Here is a 19,898-nt window from a genome sequence, read left to right on the forward strand (position 1 = left end):
GTTACGAATCTGCAATCTGCCTCCGCCACACGGTCATGTGACTAAGGTTTAGCCTCAAGCCTCCGTTCCAGAAGTTCAACGTAGGTCGCTACTTCCGTAGGTTCATCCACTGTGTGGCAGCAGGCGTGACAATGAATACTGCGACTCTTGGTTTGACCACATCAAGCGATGAGGAACGGCATTGGCTCATTTCTTAGAAAGCTGAAGTTTCAAAATCTTCCAGACGACTCAGATCACGAGGAGGGAGCGCAGTTCCAAATGCTGTAACAGGGTCACATCGCCGTCAGTTTCGCTCCCATTCATCCAGGTCCAAATCCTCTCTGAATCGTTGACCATTCCTACGACTCGCTCTAGGACAGGAGTATCTCTCTTTGTGGCGCAATGGAGGAGCAATTCGCGTCGATATCTATAGATCTACTTCAGCTGGGTCGTCCAAGGACAAGCCATCCTTCGCAAGCCCATCGTCAGTCGCACCTCTCCAGCCTCGCACGGACAGGCAGCTGCCGACGGAGGCATCATCGCTGCATCTCCAGTTGAGGTCGAAAGGGCCGTCCGCGCTCTGCTGAACGCACTCACCATGGAGCGTTTCGACTCGATCTCGGACAAGATCATCGCGTGGGCGAACAAGTCGGAGAACGAGCGCGACGGACGGACACTCATCCAGGTCATCCGGCTCATATTCGAGAATGCGACGGACGAGGCGACGTGGTCAGAGATGTACGCGCGGCTGTGCCGGAAGATGATGGAACAGATCAGCCCGAAGATCCAGGACAAGGGTATCAAGAATGTGGAGGGCAGACCCGTTGCGGGTGGTCAGCTCTTCCGCAAGTACCTCCTAAACCGGTGCCAGGAAGAGTTCCAACGCGGTTGGGCCACGAATGAAAGCACTGACGCCACGGCTGCGTCGGCGAAGGACGAGTCCGGCGAAACCGCTCTGTACTCGGAAGAATACTACACTGCGCAGAAGGCGAAGCGGCGGGGTCTCGGGCTTATCAAGTTCGTCGGTGAGCTGTTCAAGCTGCAGATGCTGATGGAGCGTATCATGCATGAATGTGCCAAGAAGCTCCTGGGCAACATCGACAACCCTGAGGAGGAAGAGATCGAGAGCGTGTGCGTGCTCTTCACGACCGTCGGGCAATTGCTCGACACGCCGAAGGCTCGCGCGCACATGGATGTCTACTTTTCGCGTATGAAGGAGCTGACGAAGAACCCGAACGTCAACTCACGTATGCAGTTCATGCTTCTCGTAAGCATTCCTGAAGTTAGAACAGTCCTTGTGTTTAACCCCCTCCCTTATAGGACGTTATCGAGTTGCGCGAACGCAAGTGGATACCGCGTATCCAGACCGCTGCTCCCACCACAATCGCTGCTGTCCATGCCCAAGCCGCGGAGGAGACCGCTGCGAAGGAGAAGGACTACCAGCGCACTCTAAGCATGTCGCGTAACGGCTCCGGGCGTGGCGGCCACCGTGGTGCGCAGTTGCAGGTCGGCCTGGGTCCCGATGGCTGGTCCGTTGCCGGCAATGCCCCTCCGCGTGTGCCCCCAAAGGCGGGCGACCTGTCTAACTTCGGCAAGATCAGCAAAACCAACGCCATAACCTTTGGTCCTACGGGTGTGTTTGCGAATAAGGACTCCGCATCATCGAATATGTTCTCGAAGTTGACGGAGAACCCAGAGCCCGGAGCAGAGGCTACGACCGCACGACCGAGTTGGCGACCAAACCACGAGGCTTCTGTCGACTTGGGCTCCGATGGCTCGCCCGAGGCTCCGCCCCAGCGCAGGAAGCTCAACCTGCTCCCACGTACCCTGCCTCAGCGCAACGAGACGCAGGACCTCTCGATGTCAGAACCATCGGACTCCACTGCGCCATCAATGTCTGAGGAGGAGGCGAAGACCCGCGTTGTCGAGGACTCAAAAGAGTTCTTCAGCGTCCGCGATCTGGGCGAGGCTGAGGTGTACTTCAGCAAGCTTCCTTCAGAGCACCAATGGCTGCTCGTCGACAAGCTCGTAACCTCTGCGATCGAGTCGAAGGACAGTGACGCGCGACTCGTTGCCGACTTTTTCTCTCGGGCGGTATCGAACAACCTCTGTTCACCGGAGACCTTCGAGAAGGGCTTCACGCCGACCGCGGACATCCTTGACGACATTGTAGTTGACGCGCCGAAGGCACTCGACCTGATGGCGAACATGATGAAGGGTGCGCAGCTTGACGAGGAGCGACGGACCAGGCTTGCGAGCAAATCTATGGACAGTGATAAGTCAATCAGCCTGCTATCATAGAACAGTAGTACGTCCTCTGCTTCATTCTCTGTTCCCGTCCCGCTGGTTATGGTTCGCTCGTCCTCGTGCATCATCCGCATCTTGTTATCGTTCCACACACGTCTGCGCTGGCTGTCCTACATCACAATGTACAACATCCATAGGTCACTCACTGTCATACACAATCCAGAGCTTCGTTTGTTTCCTCCGCGACTTGAACTGCTCATGCGGCTTGACAGGGCTTGACGAGCACTCGGGGTGGCCGAGATTCCGGCCCGATACGTTGATCGGCCTCAACAAAGTTGCTCAGCGCGCACCACAAACCACTTTGCTTGTTGGAACGAGGCTCACGTATCCTCATGCTTGGTTCGTCAGTCATTCCTACTGCCTTTCGAACCTCATATCCTGCTTAGCACCCGTTGCATACCCTCGATATGAGAGGAAATCTGAATGTACGATAGGGCAAGAGACAACTTTGGTCGCAGGTACTCAGGATCGTTTTCGGAGGTGCGATGCAGCGTGCATAGTAAGTACTTCAGAGTTGACCTCATTGACCCGATCAGGCGCTCAGGGAACGAAGTTATTTGAAAGCTGCCGTAACCAACTCTTCCTGATTGATCACATGAAGACAGCGCAGCCCTAGAGGCTGTGAGCCTGTGAACACGTCATGCTGACTTGTGCCATCCATAGTTCGCTGCGGACGCCGTCCGTCCAAGCCACCCCTTCATCTACCGTGACCAAGTCGTCACCCACATTTACGATCGCTCTGTTAGAGCTCGTATAGGAGAACGCACATCCGTGACGCGATGGAGGAGCAATTCGCGTCGTTATCTGTGGAACCTGCGGCCGCCGGGTCGCCCGAGGGAGAGTCCCCGTCCGCGAGCCAACCGCTAGTTGCGCCTCTCCAGCCTCGCGCGGGCAGGCGACTTCCGACAGAGATCATCGCAGCTGCCTGCCCAATGCGGGTCGACAGAACCGTCCACGCGCTGCTGAACGTACTCACGACGGAGCGCTTCGACCCCGGGCCGGTCTCAGACGAGATCATTGCGTGGGCGAACAAGTCAGAGCACGAGGAGGATGGTCGCTCGCTCATCCAGGTCATTCGGCTCGTGTACAATGCGGCGATCAGCAATCCCACTTCGTCAAAGGTGTACGCACTCCTGTGCCGACGGATGATGGAGGGGATCAGCTCTAAGGTTCAGGATGATGGCATCAGGGATGCGTGGGGCAGGCCTATAGCGGGCGGGCAGCTCTTCCGCAAATACCTGCTGAACCGGTGTCAGGAGGACTTCGAGCGCGGTTGGGCCGCCCATTCTACCGCTGAGAACGACCAATCGCACGACACAGCTCCACGCACGAACGAGGACTACCCTGCGCGATGGACAGCAAGGCGGCTGGGGCTTGGTTTGATCAAGTTCATGGGCGAGCTATTCAACGTGCAGGTGCTTACGGAGCGTATTATGCACGAGTGTGTGAAGAAATTCCTAAGGAACATAGATAACCCCGAGGAGGAGGAAATTGAGAGCTTATGCATGCTTCTCACCACCGCCGGCGCGCTGCTTGACATACCGAAGGCCCGTCTCCACATGGATGTCTACTTCGAGCGAATTCGAGGGCTGACGAGAAACCCGAACGTCAGCCCCCGCATGCAAGCAATGCTCCAGGCAAGTCTTCTCAAACAAAGGTTATCGCAGCTAACAGTAACCCCCAACAGAATGTCATTGAACTGCGTGAACGGGAGTGGGCTCCTGTTGACCAGGATGTCACGCCTCACTCAGTCGTCTCACCGAGGGGCACCTGGATCAACACCACGTCCCAATCCTGGCGTACCTCCAATAGATCGCGCGGCGGATCTCCACGCGCTGGTAATCGTGCCCAAGGCGCTGCAGATGCCAGTGGCCGGTCTTTTGGTGGCCACACTAGTTCGCGCGCGGTGGGTGACCTTGACTCACTTCAACAAGCCAAATAGACTACTGACATTTGGGCCGTAGGGTGTATCTTCGAGGGACGAGGGCAAGGGCGATTCCGTATCAATGCCACTGCGGGACCCGAATATCACCTCGACGGAGGGTCCTGGACTCGCAACAGAGACTGCGACCGCACGAACGAGTCGCGAGGCCAGTCCCGAGACTCCGCCGCAGCGGCGCACGAAGCTCAACCTGCTTCCACGCACTCTGCCTCGGCGTGACGAGACGCGGGCTCACTCGACGTTGGATCCGTCGGACTCGGCTGCGCCATCGATGTCCCAGGACGACGCGCAGATCCGTGTTGGTGAAGCCTCCGAGTCGATAGAATCCTTCAGCATCGTGACCGAGCCGGGCGAACATGATGAAGGGCACGCAGCTTGACAAAGAACGACGGACTCGGCTTGAGAATAAATCCACGAACAGTGATAAATTGATCGGACAGCTTTGCGTAGGGCATGGAACGTCTGTATAACGTAGGTGGAACATATCATAGACATTAAAATACTTCATTACATAAGCCACGCAGAAGCGCGCTGCGGCTGCAGCCTTTTGAGTTGACTACTTCTGCAACTTCACCGCAACCTTATGGTCTTCGCAAGGCTCAGGGCTTGGACTTGAAAAACACTCCAAGTATCACCTATACGCTGCCCAAGAACTAATTGCCATCTCACTACATCTGGATACTGGTATTGCATGTCTAGCTGGATCGGACGCCAGCCGCCACAAACACTACGTCTGCTTACGTCTGTGAGGCTTTGAAGTCTCGAGGGCCCACGAGGTAGCCGCCGGGTTGCCCGTCGAGCTGCGCAGTCCTCACGCGCGCCCAGGAAGTGGCTATCCCCGTCTCTGAATGAGGAACGACTCCGGATCCAGCGCGAGGAAGGCGTGGGAGGCGGTCAGCGGGCGAGCCCTGTAGCGGCCGCGGAGAGTGGCCAACTATTCGTTTCTAGAGGAAGTCGGCGACCGGAGGAGTCGGCGAGAGAAAGACAGCAGAGGCACCTCTATGTACAAGCCCGGGGGTGGGCGGAGTACGCGAGCGAGAGAAAGAAACTGAGAGACCAATGTAAGGATCTGTAGGCCTCCCGGAAGACACTCGTCAGGCCTGCCGCCAGGGCCCTCACAGCATGTAACAATGCCACGCCTCGAACTCTATCAAACCAACTGAGCACTTCTGTCCAGGATCCGGGCCGACATGTGTGCATATGTGTATGGACTCGCAGCGATGTGACATGGACACTCCAGCATGGAAGAATCACAGCTTCAGGTATGCATACCATACATATAATGGAATACGTACATCTACTGTAACGTTTCGACCATAGGTTCGGTCACAGGTCGCACCCTCCCTCGAACTAGGGTTTCAGTTGATATGTCACAGGTCACAGAGGGGTCCGAACTCAGTATTCCCGTCGGCGGTCACAGGTATACAAATGCACTTTCGGGCCTGCGACGCAGTGCTTGCAAAGGCGGTCACCGGCGAACTATCCAAGTTCTGTGTTCACAGGTCACCAGGCCCTGTGAACTGGGGATTTCGCCAGTTCGTTGGTCACAGGTCACACCCCGCGAACCTATGGTCGAAACGTTACAGTAATCCGTGCTGCCACCAGTGAGTAAATTCGACTGGAAGGCATCCTCAGCGATCATGTCTTAGACGTGGATGACCGTCAGAGCAGGGCTTTTTGCTCAGAGGCTTTTGACGATCTGAGCGCGGGTCAGCTTCTGAGCTTCCTAATGAAAAGGATCCTTCTGTCAGATGAACACGAGGACCAGGTGCACAACCTCAACGCGCAAGCCTGGCCTGCACCACCTGTTATTCTCCACGTATCGTCGTTGACTGCGGTTTGATAAAGTTCTAGCCGGGTGGTTATATGACAGTCGAACGTGCGGTGTGCGAAACGCAGCTTCCCACCACATCGACTTTCCTCGTCCACCAATACCCCACTGTCTAGTGTAAGGAAAACCACTCGTTCACAGAGGAGTCTCAGCTTTCTACGTGCGACGCCGATGTGCCTGACTTACTCCCGTAGCACTTGTCAGAATCAGAATGAGCAAATCCTCGACACCAACGGCATCCAAGCCATCGCCCCAGCTCCCGTCCAAGTCAGCTCGGGCCAAGGGCCCATCGCAGTCGGCTGCCTCAGCCCCCTCGCCACATTTCGCAATAGGCGCGCCGAGCCAGGGCCGTCCGCGACCGATTTATCCAGTCAAGGACGTAGCATTTCAGGACGGCGTCGCAGGCGCACGAAGCCTGACGAACGTTGTGAAGTCAGGTATAGTACTGTCTATTGTCTCTCGTGACGGTACTGATGAGGTGTCAGCGTCTGCTGTAACAGTCGGTTCGATGAGCGACGTCTCTGCATCTATTTCTTCGTCTCCTGCCTCAGTCCCTGAAATCAAGTCGGCGACGGTATCTTCTTTTGGCACCGTCCCAGCGCCATCCGCCTCTGCCCCGAATGGCAAGTCAGCCGGCTCGTCCACACAACCTACGTCTACCACGACCCAGCCCAAGTTCGATGTCAAGAAGCTTTTCAACAACCCGAGCAGCGTGCCGCCCGTATCTAGCGTGCCTTCGCAGGCGCCTTCTGACGTTGCCTCTCCATCGACCCACCCCTCACCTCTGCCGCACGCCTCACCCTTACCGACACATGCCCAGGCACAGCCGTCTCAGATGGGCGCTCACCCATACCCCCATTACGGCGGCGGGCAGCTAAGACCTCAGCAGAATGGCGCACCTCCTCAAAGCGGGCCACCCCGTTCCCCGGTGTTCCCGCGGCAGATGCCTAATGGGCAGATGAATGGCGTGAATGGACGACCAAATGATGGCTCTGCGCCCACGCCTGTGTCGGCGGGCATGTCGAGTCCGCGGCTGGGTCCCCCGCATGGCGGGCAGCCCCCTGCAGGCATGCCACCCACTTCTCAGCCTGTTCCTCCTCCAGGATGGTACGGCGGCTACTACGTGAGTCTCACTATCCCTTTCGCTGACGAATACGCCGAGTAACTTGCTTCCTCGTTCTTCAGTATGGACCATACCCCGGCATGCCATCGGAAGCTTATATATCCTACACGCCGTGGGTGCAGCCGCACGTCGGCACACCTCACCAACAACCGCAAGGCCTACCTAGTCCGCCCCAGCCTAGTATGTCAATGTCGCCCCGCAATCCCCCTCATCAACTGCACGCCCCTGGCACGCCGACGATGGCGCCGGCCATGCCCAACACGGGCCATCCTCCACATCCCACCCCGTCGCCACACACGCATACATCGTCCCTGTCCTCTGTGTCCTCGCCCCCACCTACACCATCATCTGCTGGACCTTGAAACCGCCTAAATACGCTCGCACCGACGTTCCAGCCACGGGCATCGAAGGCCAAGATCACGTCGTCGGACGGCACGGAGAGGGACGCGGAGAAGAAGGTCAAGCAGCAGGCGGAGGAGAAGATCAAGCAGCAGGCAGAGGAGAAGCTGAAGAAGGAGAGGGAAGCCGAGGAGCGGAGGAAAGCTGAAGAGGATCGTGCACGGAAGGAGAAGGAAAGGGAAGAGGAGGAGCGGAGACGGAAGCAGGAGGAGGAGGCTCGCAAGGAAGCGGAGAAGGCTCAGCCGCAGGACAAGGGAATTTTCAGGATAGACACTGCTGTGACAGCGGGGGAGACATCCAAGAAGCGGCGTGCTGGCCCTCTCGACCTTTCTTCTACTCGCAGCCAACCCGTCGCCCAGCCCCTCCCTTCCGCCCTGGCCACCGCGCGGACCATTGAAGATCTTGGCAGCGTGTCGTACCCCGAGGGTATCAAGGGTCCCAAGGTCGAGCTCAACATGAACGCCAAACATGGCAAGTTCAGGTAAGAGCCCTCTTTTGCAGCGTGTATGTACGCATCACTGACACTTGATCTTAGGTACGACCGTGACTTCCTCGTGCAGTTTATGAAGATCTGCAAGGACAAGCCTGACAACCTCCCGCCACTCGATGCCATCGGTCTCGAGCCATCTGAGCAGGGTGCCTTGCTGTCTGCTGCGCCGCGGTTTCCTGGTCGCCTTCCTCCATAGTAGAGCGTGCAGCCCAGCAGCGCTCGAAGTGCTTCTTGCACCGATTCAGCAGCAATCTATGGAAAAGCTGTCCTCCCGCAATAGACTTGCCCTCCGCGTCCCTGACGGCCTCATCCCGAACCCCAGGGCTGATCTTGCCCATCATTCTGCGACACAGGAGTGCATACATCGCAGACGAGGTAAGATCATTGGTTGCTGTGTCGTACACAAGGCGGACGATCTTGCTGAGCGATCGACAGTCATGTTCATCCTTAAACATGTTTGCACACACGACGATTTGGTCTGAGATCGAGTCGAAGGATTCCATGGTAAGTCCGTTGAGCAACGCACGGACCTTGCTGGAAAGCAGCTCTAGCGAGTGCAGGTCGACTTCGTACTGCTGCTCGTCAAGGCTCGTCAGATGCAATTGATGCACGAGGTACTCGGGTGGCACAGCGTCAGCCTGCAGCGATGACAATCCGTGCAACGAGCGATCAGGTCCACCCCTGTTCGCCTCTCCACAGTCGACATCCCGCTTGCTGACAATCGCGCTGGGACCGTCTTGACTGGACGGGCGGACCATGGGAGATGGTAGTGCGCCGAACTGCGTGCCAACACTCGCCTGTTTGAAACGGTCCTCGCTGGTCTTGATGCCCGGCGTCGCGAACTTGCCCATGGTGAAACTGCCACTCGGACCATTGAGATTTGAAAGACCAAGGCCCTGCAGCTGGCGCGCGGAGTTCGGAGGCGGCGGGCCCATGGCGGACGCCGAGCGCCGTTGCGAACCACCACGACTCATCGGGACACCAGCGGCAGAGTCTCGGCCTCATTAAGTTCATGGGCGAGCTGTTCAAGATGCAGATGCTTACAGAGCATATCATGCACAAGTCCATCAACGAACTTCTGGCCAACGTCGAAGACCCCGAAGAAGAGGAGATCGAGGGGCTGTGTTTACTGTTGACCACTGTCGGCTTGCAAATCGACACGCCGAATGCCCGTCGTCACATGGATGGCTACTTCGCATGTATGAGAGGGCTTATGAACAAGCCGAACGTCAATCTGCGTATGCGAACTATGCTCCAGGTAGATTTACACGCCTCAAAGTCTGCGTCGCAACTAATTTGAACACAGGACGTCATTGATCTTCGTGATCACAAATGGCTAGCTGACGATGAAACTGCTGTTTCTGATTCTGCTGCTACTACTCACATGCAAGATACAGTAATCGCCGCAAGGGAAGAATCAGGTTACTCGCACGTATCTGAGGCGTTCTGTGGTGAGTTTCTATGCAGCGGTCATGGTTCCCACCTGTCGGATGTCGATGCCGATGGCTGGTCCGATGTCCGAGCCCCCACCCTTCCCAGTATCCGTACGATATCGAGCTCGGAGGTGGAGGTGGGCGGTCCATCCCCATCCACCGAGGCCAGCGGAGTAGCATTCGAAGCGGACAAGTCAGCAAACATCCCTGCAAAGGATCAGCAGCAGCAGGAGGCCCTGTCGTCATGGGTACTCTCGAGCGTGGCTTCAGAGTCGATGGACAGTCCCAAGTACGCGATAGAGTATGCTGCGGCAGAGTCCGAGTCATCGCAAACCTACTGTCGCAAGGCAAGTGTGGGAGCTGCCCATACAGTTGTACCGGAGGGAAATTCTACGACCGCGGAGGAGCCGAGTCCCGGTATCCGACGAAGACTCGGGCCCCCTCAATCGGATCTCGGAGCGCTGTCCATATTCGACGTTCATACCCCCAATGTCAACCGCCTCCGCATGACGCCAATGACTGAGCAGCTCAAGTTGCAGCTCAGCGACAACTTAAAGGGGTTCTTCGAAGTGCGGGACCTGGACGAGGGCGAGGCGTATTGTCGCAAACTTTCGTCGAGGCACAGGTGGCGCCTCGTCGATATGCTTGTGTTATACGCTGTCGTCTCCGCTAGGGCAGTGGATGCGCGGCTCGTGGGTGACCTGTTCGCGCGTGCTGCAAAGCAGGACTTCATCTCGCCAGATGCTTTTGATGACGGGTTTTCACCAACTCTAGAGAACCTTCACGTCTTCGCATTGCATACGCCGAATGCTGCGAGCATTCTTGCCGTTATGTTAAAGAAGGCGCAGCTCGATAGTGCACGACTGCACACTTTGATCCGTAGAACCGCAGGCAGTGACTATGATATGCTCGTCGGTCTCCTACTGTAAATGTTACCTTGAATGTCTTGTCACGAAACTTCGTATCCCCGGGGCCGCCAATGTTATGATTTGGGCTTCAATTCTCATCCTCACGTATGCCAACGCCTCGCCGTACAAAACATATGTATAGCTTGTTCAACTGTCCACGTAAGTCGGAAACCTTTGCTATCGGGCAAGTTTCCGGAATCATCACAGAGCCATGCCTACTCATCTTGGTAGTGGAGACGGGGTGTCGGATTCGGAGGAGGCACCGATGTTGAACTTGAAGAAGCCTACACTCCGTAACAGAAGTACTGCCGATAACGTACGCCAAGTGAAGCGAGCTGGGCGACTCAGAGCCATTGGTGTATAGGCGGAAGATGGCTACACTTGTGTATCACGGCAGAGAAACAAGGCAAGTTGTCACGGTTTCAGGATACGAAACATCCGGCTGAGTACTACTAGATTTTCTTCAGGCTCGCCACTAGTGTACTGCAACGTATCGCTCGTTGAGCGAAACCATGAAGCTCAGAAGAGAGAAGATGGGGCGGACGTCATAAATTCTCATGTGGCAAAACCGCCATCCGAGCCAGAGGTGCAGTTATTAGCGGTTGTGGTGGTTCTTGCACCGTAAGTACATCGTACATTGACGAGGAAAAGTCGTGCTGGCGGCTGAAGAGGACATTGCAAAGATCAAAATGCCTTTCCACAAGAAGTTGTACATCATCGTCGCACATTGCCCTGTGGATACGCGCCGAGGTAGACGTGCCCGCTGATTAGTCGGTACAATATTAATGTCAATATTGAATGCCCGAGTCGCACGCGCGTATGTGGCGGAAGCGAAGCGCTCGACGTTCCAGAGTGATCGGCAACAGCCGGAATGTATGATCGGCTCTTGATCGGTTCCGACTCGGAACTGTCGACGTCGCGGCTCCGAGCACAGTAACTTCATTAGTAACTTAGTATTGGTCACCGAAGCAGAAGCTGGATGAATCCGTTCACAGTTGGTACTTCATTTGGTATCCTCAGGTTGACTAACGGAGTGGCATACTTTCCAGATCTTTTCAGGTTTCTACTGCGTACAGTCGGAAAGACAACGGAACAGAAGGGGTAGGTACTGTGGTATATGCGAACAGATGCGTAACCCAAGGAGAATCTGTATGACAAAATGACCCTGTGATTGAAAGGAGGTGAGTGATTGTATGATTACAACACGAAATACCACAAATATTCATATCAGAGAGAGTTTCACGTCCCTGCTTAAGCAGGCAACATGGTCATTCGGGCACCCCAGGCGTTCACAGAAACACTGCGGTCTCCCATCGGATGATGTCGGTTCGTTTTCCATCACGAGTGTAATGATCAGGGTGCTGTAGCGACTCACCTTGCAACGTAGAATTTGAATGTGTGACTCCATACGAGGGGATCCGTACTCTACGGGTGTCGTCTGCCCTAAGCCACATGGAACTGAAGGCTTAAGGTCTGGCGCAGTGACCAAGAACACAGACTCCTGGTGATAGATCAGCTGAGTCTCCAAGCTATGATATTCTCGTAGGACTGACCGAAGGCAGTAAAAGTGGGCACCTAGAAGACCGCGTTAACCGTACACCGGGGAAAACACTAAATCAGACGGTCGATGCGACGGTGATGCGTGGACCGCAACCCAGTCATAGGTTGGTTACGGGGGCGCAGGCACGGAATTCGGTGCTTTGGATATGCTGCGGAAGGCCAGCTCCCCAAGGGTCCACTGTAGCCTGGGCAAAAAGTGAGCATATGACCAGAGATAGACAGGAAGCACTCAGGTATGGGCCGTTGATTTTTGTCGCATTGTGTAGAAATAGAGCGCGTCCAAGTTGCGGACGGTAGCATGAGCCCCGACTCGATGCCGGTTGTCGAGTGGAGCGACTGTACAATACCTCTATATATGCGACGGCTCGGGCGGGCGTCACAGGCTTCGCGGCGCAGAGGTTGTAGGCCCGGCAGATCCGCAGCTGACTCCTGGATCGGCGGAAGTAGACGATGACTTGCTCTAGCAAGCGAACGGTTCCGCGAGCGGCCAGGAGCACCGTTGGTTCTCGGGGTTCTTGCTCGTGTTCAAGACACTCAACGTCACGGTCCGGCGTGCATCGGCAAGCAACATAATTTGTGAGGTTCAGTTCGATGTATATAGTACATGAGGTTGTGAAAACGTTCCATAGCGAGGCCGGAAATTAATTGAATCATAACAATTCACGGCTCGCAACACCCTCGCTCTAGTTCCCAACTCGGAAGTCCATTGGCGGAAGGATTTCAACAGCTCATACGACGCATATCGTGGCATAGCTGGTGTGTCATGAGCGAGGCCATTTCCCTGACACTGTCATTGTCAACAGTTGCTTCGTCTCAGAATATGCTGTTTAAAGTTAGCAACCTCTCAGCGGAGCCGTGTCATACCTCGGGAACGTCCCTTCGGTGCCGCAGCCAAAGCCGATCGTAAGACGCCTTTCCTCCTCCGGCGGCGTCGGACGAAGTTGACCCTGACCTTCACTTCTACTTATCCCCGAACTCAAGTAGCACGCAATGGAAGATTTAGAATACATTGAAGTACCATAACGATAGACAGGTACATGCCGAGCCATCGCCAATTGGACTAGGGCCTTTAGCCTACCAATTGGTCACCCGGCACCACAAAATGTTCTATATAGCCTGGGGTGATCAACAGCACTGCGATATAGCTGGATAGCGTTGCGACGCCGATGACTCCTAGGCCGCGTGAGTGGTGTTGTTGGGAATGAAGTAAAGACGCTTCGCGTGACTCGCCATGACGGCCTTCAGAACACCGCCAGACGAAGCGGGAGATTCTGTCGGCCTACGAGCATGAGTCGTGCCAAACACGTACTAACTAGTAGGGTCGTACGCGTGCCGAGAGTCATGCGGAGAGTAAGAAGGGCAATTCCCCTTTGAACCTGTGAACGAGCGAGGCTTTGGGCCGTAAGCATGACGGCTGACTAGGGCACTGGCATATGGCACGAACGACGAGCCTTCACCATAATCTATGGCGTATGCTGCGCTCGTTCTACGTCCTGCCCTCCAGCACCCCGATTTTCAACGCCGAATGGCTCGGGACCACCTGAGTCGATGGAGTCTGAGCGAAGGCGGAAAGGCGCACGAACGTGACAGCATGCCGCGCACCTCTACAATCCCCACTCTGCCGCGTCCTGCAGTCACCTCCTGGGGAACAGCTAGCTTGAACACTTGCGGTGCTCGGTCCTTAGGGATCTGCCTGCAGCCCCCTCACCAGCGATTCCGGCGCTGTACCGTTGACTTGTCAAGACAGAGTCGAGTCGGCCCCATTGTTATCCACCTCGTATCGGGCACCTCCTCCTTGAGCCCAGCCACTCGACCCGGCCACCACAGTTTTGCCAACGCCGTCCATTTCGACGACGAGCCGTTCATCCCCCGCCAACATCTAACTTGCTTCCTCCTGTGTGCTGAGCTGCCCTCCCACATACTATCTGTCTACTCGTCTCGGAGACCGCGTCATTACGCCCCCATCTCGAGAGACCCCCCTCAGTGCTGGAGGCCTTCCGACCGCGCCACGACCGCAGCCAGCGCTGGCTCGGAACGATGACCTCCCGCATCCCGCGGGGCGACTAGAGTGATGACGAACGCCGCAACGACCAGGAAGCCAGAGGTAGTGTGAGTCACCCTGCTCTGTTTCTATGGCCCATGGGTGGATGATACGCGGCATCGTCTCGGAGCCTGTGCCGATGTCACCGCGCCCGCGGACTTGGCCTTCGGCGATTGCACATCTATCTCGCAAGCACCGTGACATCATATAGTGATGTGCATCTGTACTGTAGAGAAAGTCTTTGGGCAGACAGAGCGATCGCTAATCGAGAGCCATACCATGCAGTGCCTGAGTAGGCAGTGATCGAGCCAAGTCAGAGTCGGACGGTCCGAGAGAGAACACATTGTCGCACCTTCTCACCCCGCCAGGCTCGTCGTAGACCCGGAATGCACTGACCTCTGTGGCAGCACATACAGAGGCACGGCGACTCCGTCTGCATATCCTGGAACAACATTGTAAGCAACAATATTTTATGCAGGATAGGCTCAGCTGACAGCCATCACCATATCGCTAGACACGCATTTTCAGGACAGTGGATCTGGCCTTCAAGCGTACCAGCAACACTTAGAGCACGCAGCCACAATCACTGGCTTGAGCCCAGTGTTCTCCCACTGATGCTGTGAGGCGCGAATAGCTCGCGCACTGGGACGAGACTGGCTGAGTCCTTCGGCGCGCGGGTCTACTAAGATGAGTAACCTGGCGACAACGAAAATAGCTCGATTGATCACTGACATGCATAGTACGCAGCCTGAGCTGGCTCTTGGGATCACTCGACCACTGGTGGGACTTTGCCAGGTCGCAAACTGGAGAGATTCTTGCCCGCGATCCCGATTGCCTGCTCAGTGCCGAGGCCTGATATACAGCGTTCCAACGCCGTTACCCATGTACTTGTCCACATGACTTTGAATGGCGGATAAGTATTTGACGGATCTGGAAGGTGCCCTTCCGAATGAGGAAGGTCCTGTACTTCACTCTGCGCTCCTTGCTCTTCCTGTCACGTATTGAAACACCGCCGCGGCTTCTGAGCAGCTCCACTCTGTCCGCTGTATATAAGGCGAGGCTGAACTGCTCTCGTGCATGACAACATTATCCCCCTCTTCCCTTCCCTCATCCTCTCACTCAGGCTGTCGAACGGCAAGAGACTGGCGCGTGCCCCTCGAGCTCGAATCAAGACGCACCCCCTTCCACCTCATGCGCTGTAGCTCGTGGCTCCAGTATACACCCTTCAGGCTCTCAGGCCCCCGGGTCTCATAGGGGGCCTCAATTTTCGTAGGAGGTAAGTACTGTACATCCAGCAACTTGACTCAGTCGTGAATGCTTAGTAATCGTGGCCTCGCTCCATTTCTGGAAGGTCTTGGCAGGCTTGGCCGCTACGGATGAGCGAGCGCCTAGCTGGCTCCTCGAGCGGACACCCACTCTCGTCGCCCATCCCTCTGGCCTTCGCGAGGCTCTGCCCGTTCTGCTCACGGCCCCCACACGACTTGTAAACATACCAGCGGCGCTTGGCTTCAGCTCAGATCCCTCATCCCGAGCAATGGGACGCTCGCGGCGCCTCGTCCTCTTGCTATCGGTCTCCAAATATGTTCTGGCGTCGAATGTCACCAGAGGGTACGCCTCAGTGTCTGCCGCTGCTACACGCCATCCTGACTGCTCGTAGGTCCGAGATAGATCCCATACTCCAGTATCGACCTGTCTTCGCCCGTTCGCTCCCTGTCCAGCTCCTCGTGAACGGGATAGTGCTCACGCTCATGGCCGTCCTCCTCCTGCAACTCATCTTCACCGCGCAGTACCACTTCCGCCTCGCACCGGTCAACTACGCATTCCAGTTTGCCGGCGTGTGCATGCTCCTCACCAATGCCATTGCCTCGCTGCACGTCATCATGTCGACCGTCTCCGACGAGAGCAAGACCTGGCCGTACATGCTCAACTACGTCGCCGTCGACCTCCCACCGTCGGGGAGCGAGGGCTGGTCGACCGCAATGCTCATGGGGTGGCTCTTCATGATGGCCGCTACGGGGCTGCTCATCCAGGCCACGCATATTCAGTTCCTCGGTCTGCTCTTCCCCTCCAAGCTCGAGAAGCGCCTCATCTTCTGGCTCCTCGGGCCCCTGGCCGCGACATCCGCGGTCATGCAGCTCATCCGCGTCATCGACACCTTCGCGGTCGCGCGCACCGCGATCGCGATCCAAAACGTGTGCAACGCGACGCTCTCGCTCCTTTTCACCGTCTCCCTCGCGCTCTGGGGGCTCCTCGTGAACCGCAAGAACGCGTGGCGCATGGACGGCGGCACGGCCGCGTTCGGCGTCGGCGCGCTCATCCTCGCGGCCATCTCGACCGTCATCTCGCTCGTGTACATCCCCACCCGGTTCGAGTTCTCGTGGATGAAGCCGCTCATGTGGAGCGTGATCCTCTGGCAGAGCTTTTTTGGGTGGTGGTGGTGGGTCGGCGCGGGCATGGGCGTTGGGGAGCTGGACGAACTGCTGAGCAGGCAGGAGAAGCGGCAGCGCAAGCGCGCGGGGAGGGCGAAAAAGCGTGCACGCGGCGAGCGCGAGGGGACGCTGCTCGGCGGGGTGGCACATGCGATGGGGCTCACGCGTAGGAACACGGCGTCGGACCGCACGCCGCCGCCCCCGCCGCCGGAGGTGCAGCCGCAAACTGCGTCGGGCGGGGCGAGGGGCGGGTGGATCCTGCGGCATACGAAGGCGTTCTGGATGTTCCTCCGCCACGAGCACCTCACCGCGGCGCGGGCGCAGGCGGAGGAGTGGGTCGAGCGCGTGAACGAGGTGTACGGGCCCGGCGGGGACCGCGGGTGGGGGTTCGGCCAGTTTGGCGCGGGTGCGCGGCGTGTGGACGCACGCGACGCGGATGCGGACGTGGAGACGATCGTGGCGGAGGAAGAGTACGAGATGGAGGAGATGGACGGGCGGGAGCACGTCGTGGTCGAGATGGACGGCGCGGGGAAAGGTGGTGAGGGCGAGGACGAGGGTGAGGGGAGGGACGGACGGAGAAGGGTGCGCAGGAGAGGTAGGCCGCGAGATGTGGATGGTGCGCGTGAGCCGGGGAGGGGGGGAGCGCAGGATCCGGGGCGGCCGCGGTCAATGTGGTGGTGGGGCCCGTTCCGCCGGTGGCGACTGCAGGACTCGACAGAGTATTGACGGATAGAGGTACGCCGCGCGTTGTGCTGCTATTGCGCCCACGATGGACTACTCACGGCTTGTAGGTTTAGACGTTGTGATCTATTGGGTGTATCATATCGCAAGCTTGTATCATTATTCGGACTTTTGGTGTTGCAGGCCAATTAGGGTGCTGGGCGCTGATGCGTTGCGAATGTGGGTGCAGGCTCAGGTTCGTCGTGCCGTGCCCTTGCTTGCGTCGTGTTTACGGCGCGCCGCCCTTAGTTCACAGCATCAGACAGAAGGCAGCCTTCTTTCCCGGCATAAGGCTGACGAGTCTGTGCGGCATTGCACAGCGACGTCAGTTCCGTCTTTCAAGTCACCTCGATTGCAATGCCCACCCTTTAACTTCCGAAGTTGTGGGGGCGGACCTACTCCTCAGCCCGAGTCCCTCACGTCAATCTCTGCCGGCAACGTCAAGATTGTCACGGTGAAACAGGAAGAACACCACGGTGTACAAGCAAGCACCCCAAGGCCACCGTGATAGGTTCGTGAAGAGTTCAGGTCGAGTCATCGATGCCTATAGTGAGTGGCGTGTAACTTAGCAGTGACATTGATCTTTCATCAAGACCACTCTGGAACAGATCTTGCTCTAGCGTCTCGAATTCGTTCGGCGATGCCGTGAGCTAGTGCCTGCCACTTACACCGGAGCAACATCTAACTGCTCTGCAACAGCGCGTGTGATTCATCTGCGGAGCATGGACGTTGGCTATCGTATTGGACGTCGACTCGGGATTCGAGATGCGTTGTCGCTGATTGCCAGTGATGGGCAGCACGGTTCTCACACTCACGCGACGTGTCGATTGCATTGGTGAGTACTGACTCAAGGACGTACTAGAGAAGCTGCTGATGCCTTCGCGATTTAAATTGACCGCTGTTGACGCCTTGAGGTGACTCAGGAAGTGTTGATTCGGCGATGAACTCGAGAGACCGTGACAGATCTCTGCCATGGAATATCATTGCTAAGTCCTTGGCAACTGTGGATTGCTCCTTCGGGGCACACCATGCATGATCAGAAGTTTGGAGCGCGACCGCCAACGTTTGTGACGGCGAACCAAACGGGGAACAGCCTGGAGGGTGTAAGTGATATCAGCGGTACCGCTGAGCGCCGATCGCTCGCTGTCAGAGCCAAGTCAGAGCAGGTGTCAGTGAGTAGCGATTTTATTACTGCGGAGCTATCAGGGAATTGACATATCTGACATGTGCGATCCGGGCCTATAGGGGCTAACACTTCAAGACGTTGCGTTGTCGAGCTGTACGCCGCTGTGCGCCGTATAAAACGAAGTGCGTCTGGGGTGTGCTGTCTTCGACAACCCACCTCCCACAATCGTCATTACCTTTGCTACGTACTCGAATAGGAATAGATCGACACGATGTCTCAGGAAGAAGTCGCCCCAGTCCTTGTTGTAAGCCATTGAACATGATCATCGTCTCCATATCCTCATTTTTGTTTTTCAGGCCGGAGCAGGCCCCGCGGGATTGACCCTTGCTCTCATCCTCGCGAAGAGCGGCGTCCCCGTCCGTATCATCAACAAAGCCTCAAGCTTCCATAAGGAGCAGCGTGGTCTCGGCCTGCAGGTATTTGTGGCGACCATCATGCTGCACTTCCGCCGTCACTGAGATCTTTGGATAGCCCCGGACACAGGAGATCTTCCACTTCCTGGGTGTCTTGCCGGAGATGCGGACCTTGGGAATCGACCTGCAGCCGCTCAAGTTCTACAAGTTTCCGGGCGGGAAAGAGGTGCTGACGACGCTGCATCTTGTCATGCCGGAGGACCCCACGCCCAGTCGGCCGTTTGTACGTCGTTCGCGGCTGGATGCTCATAGCCACTGGCGAAGCTAAATCGATGTTGTGTGCATGCGACAGAACAACCCCATTCAGGTGCCGCAGCATCATACCGAGGCTGTGCTGCGATCGCATCTTGCGAAGTACGGCTGCTCGGTGGAGCTGAACACGGAGCTCATCGCGCTTGAGCGGTTCGACGATCACGTCGAGGTCACTGTCAAGAAAACCGTGGACGGCGAGGAGGTACTCGAGACGAAGAGTTACCGATGGCTCATCGGCGCGGATGGGGGCAGAAGTAAGGGTATACGCGTCCCCGGGATGTTCTGCTGTTGACGACTCGATAGGTGTGGTGCGTAAGCAGAGCGGGCTCTCGTTCGAGGGAGAGTCCAGTCCGGAGAAAGCGGTACTAGGAGAGGTGTACTTGGATGAACTGGATCCCTATGTGAGGCTGGCTTTACATCTATTAGGCCATATCGAATACTGATCGGCGCCGATCCCTAGCACTGGCACATGTGGCTCAAGTATACAGATGGCCCGCCGACGAAGTAGGTCACCCATCCGCGCGCGTCGATGAAACTGATTATCGTTTTACTCAGCCTACTCATTCGTGCGACGGAAGTCAAGGGAAGTTCTGGTTCATGCTGTCCGGCAATGTCGACCCGGAAAAGATCCTGGAAAGCGACGAATCCGTGAAGGAGGCTCTGCGGCTGGCGAGCGAACGTGACGACCTGCCCTTGGGCGAGATCGTCCACAAGACCGACTACAGGTGAGTATGCTTCAACTGTTTGATTCACCTGGATGCGACCTACGACGATATAACAGGCCCAGTGTCCGTATGGTCAACAAGTTCAGGGAGGGGCGTGTGTTCGTTGCCGGAGACGCAGCCCACGTGCATACACCCCGGGGAGGACAGGTGCGTATCAGCG

The 19,898-nt window shown here is 56.8% G+C and overlaps 7 protein-coding genes across 7 annotated transcripts; 6 read left to right on the plus strand and 1 right to left on the minus strand.

Annotated features, from left to right (window-relative positions):
• Window positions 1-577: 577 nt before the first annotated feature.
• Window positions 578-2,280, plus strand: B0H18DRAFT_1127093 (armadillo-type protein; the record flags this gene model as incomplete). Its single annotated transcript, XM_048035251.1, has 2 exons — window positions 578-1,246; window positions 1,300-2,280. 2 exons carry the CDS (start codon window positions 578-580, stop codon window positions 2,278-2,280), a joined length of 1,650 nt encoding a protein of 549 aa, XP_047885493.1.
• Window positions 2,281-2,596: 316 nt separating this feature from the next.
• Window positions 2,597-4,253, plus strand: B0H18DRAFT_1053536 (armadillo-type protein; the record flags this gene model as incomplete). Its single annotated transcript, XM_048031012.1, is given in 8 exon segments — window positions 2,597-2,625; window positions 2,673-2,705; window positions 2,744-2,770; window positions 2,844-2,935; window positions 2,951-2,968; window positions 3,017-3,923; window positions 3,974-4,039; window positions 4,140-4,253. The coding sequence occupies 3 exon segments, from the start codon at window positions 3,066-3,068 to the stop codon at window positions 4,248-4,250; spliced, it is 1,035 nt and encodes a 344-aa protein (XP_047885494.1). The 5' UTR covers window positions 2,597-2,625; window positions 2,673-2,705; window positions 2,744-2,770; window positions 2,844-2,935; window positions 2,951-2,968; window positions 3,017-3,065.
• A 3,621-nt stretch (window positions 4,254-7,874) lies between these two features.
• B0H18DRAFT_889865 (eukaryotic translation initiation factor 4G1, eIF4E-binding domain-containing protein) lies at window positions 7,875-8,267 on the plus strand (the record flags this gene model as incomplete). The annotated part of the gene is made up of 2 exons (XM_048041287.1): window positions 7,875-8,062; window positions 8,117-8,267. Coding segments are annotated over 2 exons (339 nt in total), but the record flags the coding sequence as incomplete, so codon positions are not given.
• Window positions 8,268-8,271: 4 nt separating this feature from the next.
• On the minus strand, window positions 8,272-8,640 carry B0H18DRAFT_865889 (armadillo-type protein; the record flags this gene model as incomplete). Its single annotated transcript, XM_048039763.1, has 1 exon — window positions 8,272-8,640. A coding segment is annotated over one exon (369 nt), but the record flags the coding sequence as incomplete, so codon positions are not given.
• A 256-nt stretch (window positions 8,641-8,896) lies between these two features.
• On the plus strand, window positions 8,897-10,510 carry B0H18DRAFT_1053546 (uncharacterized protein; the record flags this gene model as incomplete). The annotated part of the gene is made up of 3 exons (XM_048031013.1): window positions 8,897-8,923; window positions 9,057-9,329; window positions 9,378-10,510. 3 exons carry the CDS (start codon window positions 8,897-8,899, stop codon window positions 10,431-10,433), a joined length of 1,356 nt encoding a protein of 451 aa, XP_047885497.1. The 3' UTR covers window positions 10,434-10,510.
• A 4,638-nt stretch (window positions 10,511-15,148) lies between these two features.
• On the plus strand, window positions 15,149-17,168 carry B0H18DRAFT_942479 (uncharacterized protein; the record flags this gene model as incomplete). Its single annotated transcript, XM_048041884.1, has 3 exons — window positions 15,149-15,289; window positions 15,365-15,621; window positions 15,671-17,168. The coding sequence occupies exons 2-3, from the start codon at window positions 15,548-15,550 to the stop codon at window positions 17,166-17,168; spliced, it is 1,572 nt and encodes a 523-aa protein (XP_047885498.1). The 5' UTR covers window positions 15,149-15,289; window positions 15,365-15,547.
• A 1,391-nt stretch (window positions 17,169-18,559) lies between these two features.
• On the plus strand, window positions 18,560-19,742 carry B0H18DRAFT_1127099 (FAD binding domain-containing protein; the record flags this gene model as incomplete). The annotated part of the gene is made up of 7 exons (XM_048035252.1): window positions 18,560-18,592; window positions 18,645-18,764; window positions 18,820-18,984; window positions 19,054-19,267; window positions 19,317-19,414; window positions 19,474-19,517; window positions 19,592-19,742. The coding sequence occupies 7 exons, from the start codon at window positions 18,560-18,562 to the stop codon at window positions 19,740-19,742; spliced, it is 825 nt and encodes a 274-aa protein (XP_047885499.1).
• Between the last annotated feature and the right edge of the window lie 156 nt (window positions 19,743-19,898).

Source organism: Fomitopsis serialis (genome assembly GCF_022376445.1).
Source record: "Fomitopsis serialis strain Sig1Antser10 chromosome Unknown B0H18scaffold_233, whole genome shotgun sequence".
Lineage (NCBI taxonomy): Eukaryota > Fungi > Basidiomycota > Agaricomycetes > Polyporales > Fomitopsidaceae > Fomitopsis > Fomitopsis serialis.